The 5851-nt window shown below is 34.1% G+C and overlaps 1 protein-coding gene across 1 annotated transcript; it reads right to left on the bottom strand.

Moving 5' to 3' along the window:
* Positions 1-585: 585 nt before the first annotated feature.
* LOC137747865 (uncharacterized) lies at positions 586-4604 on the bottom strand. The gene is made up of 3 exons (XM_068488004.2): positions 3655-4604; positions 3207-3346; positions 586-1077 (listed from the first exon to the last, which is right to left on the bottom strand). The coding sequence occupies exons 1-3, from the start codon at positions 3908-3910 to the stop codon at positions 922-924; spliced, it is 552 nt and encodes a 183-aa protein (XP_068344105.2). The 5' UTR covers positions 3911-4604; the 3' UTR covers positions 586-921.
* Positions 4605-5851: the final 1247 nt, after the last annotated feature.

Raw genomic sequence — 5851 nt, 5'->3', positions numbered from 1 at the left:
CTTCCCAATATATATGAGTCTTTTTCATAATCATTTTGTTTTTTATTTTTAGTTTTCATTTTTTTGTGTTTGAGACATGCGAAGGTGTTTGAAGAAGAGGAAGTATTAAGAAGGGTGGTGATAGGACAGGAAGAAATACAAAGAAAACATATATAAAGAAAGAATTGCTAGGTAGACTAAATTTGTAGACTTAATATGTAATTAATGATGTGTCACCAATAAAAAATAAACACGTTTATCAACGCTTAAGTAATAATCCAATCATCAACTTCCATATCATTTAGTTTACAAAATTTATTCCACATATTTAGTCTCCCTAGCTTTTACCTATAAAGAAAATTTTGAAATGAAAACAATAACTTACTAGATTTTGATTTTGAGTTTTTAATTTTATTTTTATTCATCTTTCTTTATAGATTTCTTCTGTATCCTTCTAACTCTTCTACTATTTTATACCTTATTTCTTTCATGTATTTGTCATCTAATCTCTACCGTAAAAATGAAAATTAAAAACTAAAAAAATGAAAAGATTATCAAACAGATTCGTAGCATTGATACTAAGCTACCCATTCATTGCTTGATAAATACAAAGGAAGGTTGATTAGTCTAATAAAATGGAATCAAGTTCAACTTTGGGCAAGATAGTTTGCACCTAATTACAACAAACTAAAGGGTTAACACAAATATGCAAGAGCGGTATACGTGTCCAAGTTGAATGAGTTATACATGACATCTAAACTCTGGAAACCCTATAGGCCATGGATAGCTTGCAAGGACGTGGAATAGTGGAAACTAATAACTATCAGTCTAAAAGAGAAGAGATATATGAAGATATTGGAAAAAGCGAAAGGAGGAGTCGCTGCTTCTGCTTGTTTTTATTGGTGGGCGAGAAATGAAGAGTTGTACTGCATGCAAAATATTTCAAGTTCCAACCTCTGCAATACTCTGCAAGGCTGGCCTCCACTGCCCCACACCACCTCCACCTCCACCACCACCACCATAATTTCTTCCCACGCTTCTGTAGGTTCTGCCGTTGTTAGTGCTTGTGCTGCCACCGTTGCTTCCCACACTCTCCATCTGAAGAGATAAATAAATAAGTATTTTAATAACATGCATGAATATCTTTCTAAATCAAAAGACCCCTAAATTTAATTAAGCAAGTTTGAGGCAAACCTAACTAAAGTTGTTTACCAGATTAAGTGTCATGCATTAACTAAACATGCTCTTCTAAGAAAAACGTAACTTAATCTTCATATGGTTAGGAGTTGATAACCAATTCTATCAGTGCGAATATTGGTAAGGGGAAAATGAATTCTCAACCCCCACCAAATATTTGTTGGTCAAGAAGTATATCATTTAGCAAATCATAAAGTGATCAGTTGAACCTTTCCTCTGTCATCATAAATCTGCCAGTCCTTCAATAAAGGCATAAATGCATCCCATGAACCATTACAATGGAAGACTTATGGAATGATGACATAAGCCATGCCAATTATTGTACACTTTGAACAAGAAAAATAATTTTTGCATGCTCTTTTCTTTTTCTGCACATCTCTATATATTTATGTTCTTCTAGTTTTCTTTAATTATTCACTACGAATGTGAAAAATAAGTTTAAGTATGCATGTAAAGAAAAGAAATTTATTCACTACGAATGTGAGAAATAACCGTAAGTATGCATATAAAAAAAAAAAAGAACGTGCAAATATTATTTTCCCTTGAACATAAACCTTAAGCAAACATGTGCAGAAACCATTTTCATGTAAACATGTGTAGCTTTGATATGTTTTGTAGCCCACACTCTCGCAATGACGTAGTCACCCACAAGGTTAAGGTGTGCTGGAACCCAGGGAGCTTTTTTTTTATTTTATTTTGTTTTTGTCAAACAGGGAGGTTTTCTGTTAGGATAGTGCTATCCATGCAGTCAATTTGACTTTTCACACACCTCTCTTAATTTTTGGCTGTTGGATCGAATGAATGGAAGATGATCAATGACAAAAAATTAATAAGAGGGTATATTGGAGGTAAAAATAGATGTATGAATAGTACTATTCTTTTGTGTGAATAGCACTATTCAATAGAGGTTATTATTTAATGTATATTTAGTAGACAATAGGTAATAAATAATACATTTTATGCAAAAAATGACAAATTAGTTCTATCCTCTACCCCTTCTACCCCTTTTATCCTATTCGTAAAACAAAGTGATCATTTATTCTATGCGATTTAACCTATTTGCTTCTTTCAAGGAAAGAAAATTAACTTTTTGAAACCACAATAAAATCTCTTATTTCTGCAATTCCTTAATTACTTTCCGTTGCGATTTTTCAATGAATATCACCTTTGATATGTTCTTAATCTCTTTATTTACTTATTCTTGATTTAATTAGTAGGTTAATTATTTACATGGTACTTGAATTTATCAGTGAAAGTTTTATCTTTTATATATGTTATTTTTTATTGATTTGCATTTTTCTGTAAAGAAAAACGGTAATTATATCTTATATGATTTTTCTTATAAATTTTTAAAAGAGATTGAATAAAATGTTTTTAATTGGCTAACAGAGATAAACATGAAGACTAAATTAGCCAAATCAAAAATACGAACACTAAATTGACCATAGTACTGTAACATAATGAACATTTTGATATTTATGCCTAAATATAAAATGCTACTCCGACATCTTTCTTTTCCTAATGGAAACTTTTGACCGGGGTAAGATTCTTACATATATTTTATCCTGAGTGATGTATCTGACAAATAAAACGTGTTACCATAAAAACCTACATTCTCGAGATCTGTGGATTTAAAAGGAAGATCAGATTCTTCGAATTGCAGACGATAATTTAATTAATTTCAGTAGGACACAGTAAAATCACCATATCTCCTCTGCACAGATTTAACCTTTTCTTTTACTACTATTTTTAAAAATCCGTACAGAAATTTGAAAGTATCCCTTTTTGGATCGCAAAGATGCCCTAATGAGTTGAAGTGAAAAACAAAATGAAGATGCCCACACATCCACATACATATCCCGTACTACCGATGAACAAAACACAAGGTCTACAAAGTGCTTGATATCCGAACTTCTTATCATTATCACATCAATTTTGAATGACCAAATTACCCTGATAATTTCATGTGATTCAACAATGATTGATGCAAAGATGGTTTGATTATGTAGGTCTTTAAAGTTTATATTTACCTTGATGGAATTGTTATTGACGGACTTCAAATTCTGACCTGCCAAGTCCTTCATCTTCATTTCCACTCCAAGCTCACCTCTATGCTTCAGCAACTTCCCCAGCTTCACAGATTTTTTAGCAGCAAACTCCTTCAACACATCTGTTTAAATATATAAAGAAATATGAAATATTAAAATTAAAATCTTAACCAAAAATCCACATACAATTTTGGCGGACAAATGTTTATATGGTCATACGGTGAGTTTCTTTGCTGGAAAAACATTTATATTGTCAGAGAATCGGATATAAACGTAAACCCTAGTTAATCTACCTTCATTTGTTTTGATGTGTCTGAAAACATGAACTTGTACTGCATAATCTAACTGAAACATTCTCCATAAACAAAAGAAAAGCTAATTGATTAAAACTCGTTTCTAAAAAACTGAAAAACGAAGCTAGAAACATGACCTTCGAAACTGATGAAGCGATAAACCTGTCCAATGAGCAAAGTGTCGTCAGGCCTGAGAAGCTTGAGCTGCTTGATCACTGGAGCACCAGTCACAGACTTCCTGGTCGGAGAGTTGACGACAAGAGCCACGTAGTGGCCGGGGTTGGAAGTCATGACCTCATGAGCGCCCACAGACCAGTAAATCCTCTCGATCTTGTTGTTCCCCGGATGCTGAATCACCACCGTCGCTGCCTCTGCCGCCTGACAATTCCCCATTTCAATGGCGGTGATATCGAACTCGTCAAGACAATATTAACTGGCTGGAACCCCTTGTGATGGTTTAGCTCTAAATACGAATAGGCGGTGGGTTTTAGTGACAGAAAGGTAAAGTGGAGTATGGGGTTTAATTTGGGGTCCTTATTATTAGGGAAGGTCCGTCCTTTACTCTGGACACCCAGCTGCAGACTCAGCAGTTGCTAATAATAAATGGAATCTGACTATTTCACGTTCACCAACCCAAGCACGTCAAGAATCAAAACTCAGAAGGGATGTGACAAACTGACAAACACAAAGCACCACGATCGTACGTCCAGTACCAAGGTCCAAGAAACCCTAAAAGAAAAAGAAAAGGAAGCTGGAAATTTCAAAACCAATGATTTGGCGGTGCAAAGGAAATTAGAGGGAGATGGATGTTGGGTGGGCTTATATAATGTCAGATTTTAGGAAGTGAAAGGCATATTATTATTATTATCATGGATTATGGTTGAACGCCGAACTGCAAGAAAAGCAAAAATTATATTAATAGTATGGGAGCTGCAGACGTATTAGATCTGCAAAACCACCTGGGTTGGGATCTTTTACGTTGTGGTTTAATGATCTTAGTGATCTCTCTGATCAAATTTAAAGGCTTCTTTTTCTGCTTTTGGTATGCAGAATAAGTACGATATGTTTTATTCCATACACAATACACAAAACCTTTAAGTATTAGTATAGAGATTGACATAGAAAATGTCATTCTTATCCTTATTCGTTCTTCATGATCCCACGTGTGCATCGTGATACAAAATGCAAATGTTGAGAGGGACAGAAGAAAGATTTTTCATTAAACCCAAACAATAATACCAAGTACTATAAACAAGCCGACCTCAGAGTTTGGAAGCCCTGTTTAAGGCTTTAGACAGATGCTTATAAAATCTGAAATTTTAGTTACTCTATTTTCTTTTATATTTATTTTTTTGGGTGTGTATACAGTGATACTACGCAAAAGAAAATAAATAAAAATGATGCATAGTGTGGTGGCTAGGTATCTATTTGCTTTCTCTATGTTTTTGGACTCAAAACTCCTTGCTTTTAAATACAAAAAATAAAAAATAAAATAAAACATAAAAAGATGTATTCGAACCCAGTTGGAGCTATAAAGATAAGAAGCGAGAGAACACATACACTAAGAACTTAATTTGGTTATTCGGCCTTTAAATATATATGCTTTATATACATGTAAAATAAAATCGTAAATCGGGGCCCCACTACTACAAAAGGGCCTTATAGTGTCAGTTGTTGTATCGGTTTAATATAATATAGTGGCGAACAAGAGACTTGTGACATCCACTGAACATGATGTCGGATTTACTGTCGCTTATAAGCGTGATAAAATGTCTATGTCGCTTTTAAACCGACGTAAAAATTTAATGTCGCTTATAACCTACACACATTTTAATAATTTTTAAATACTGGCGTCGCTTTAAATAAAATAGTGTCGCTTTTAAGTGACATAAATTATGGGTGTCGCTTATAGGCGACACTAATTCTTGTTTTCAAATATTTTAAAGCCTGCGTCGGTTCTGAGCGACATAGATTTTAATATTTTTTTAAATATTTTGAAACCCGGTGTCGATTGTAAGCGACAAATTGATGGACACTCTGACACACCCCGACCGGAATCAAGGTGTGCTGGCCGTCACATGAGGGTGATGTAGCCATGTGCACAGTGCGGAAGCAAAAGATAATAATAAAAGTACGAATAAATAAAAACCAAACTACTAAGTAAACTAGTTAAGGTAACACACTAATGTGAGACTAAGTGGGATAAACATGATCAGAGCACAGAAAACCTAAGTGTAGTCCAGAAGAATGAATACTAATTACACAACACCCAAAGGTGATCCTTCATTTGTGATGTTTTGTCAGAACCACCGTCAAGTCCTCGTGAACCACCAA

Source organism: Pyrus communis, chromosome 2, assembly GCF_041283825.1.
Source record: "Pyrus communis isolate YQ-2024b chromosome 2, ASM4128382v1, whole genome shotgun sequence".
Taxonomy (NCBI): domain Eukaryota; kingdom Viridiplantae; phylum Streptophyta; class Magnoliopsida; order Rosales; family Rosaceae; genus Pyrus; species Pyrus communis.
The sequence above is the reverse complement of the archived record's forward strand: the minus strand, read 5'-3'. Positions and strand labels throughout refer to the sequence as shown.

Bases quoted from the DNA above. Each gene is read 5' to 3' on its own strand.
- LOC137747865 (XM_068488004.2), bottom strand. From the start codon at position 3,910: ATGGGGAATTGTCAGGCGGCAGAGGCAGCGACGGTGGTGATTCAGCAT. The intron at 3,347-3,654 runs GTCATGTTTCTA...ATATTTAAACAG, and splicing joins TCGCTTCATCAGTTTCGAAG to ATGTGTTGAAGGAGTTTGCT. The intron at 1,078-3,206 runs GTAAATATAAAC...TTATCTCTTCAG, and splicing joins TCAATAACAATTCCATCAAG to ATGGAGAGTGTGGGAAGCAA.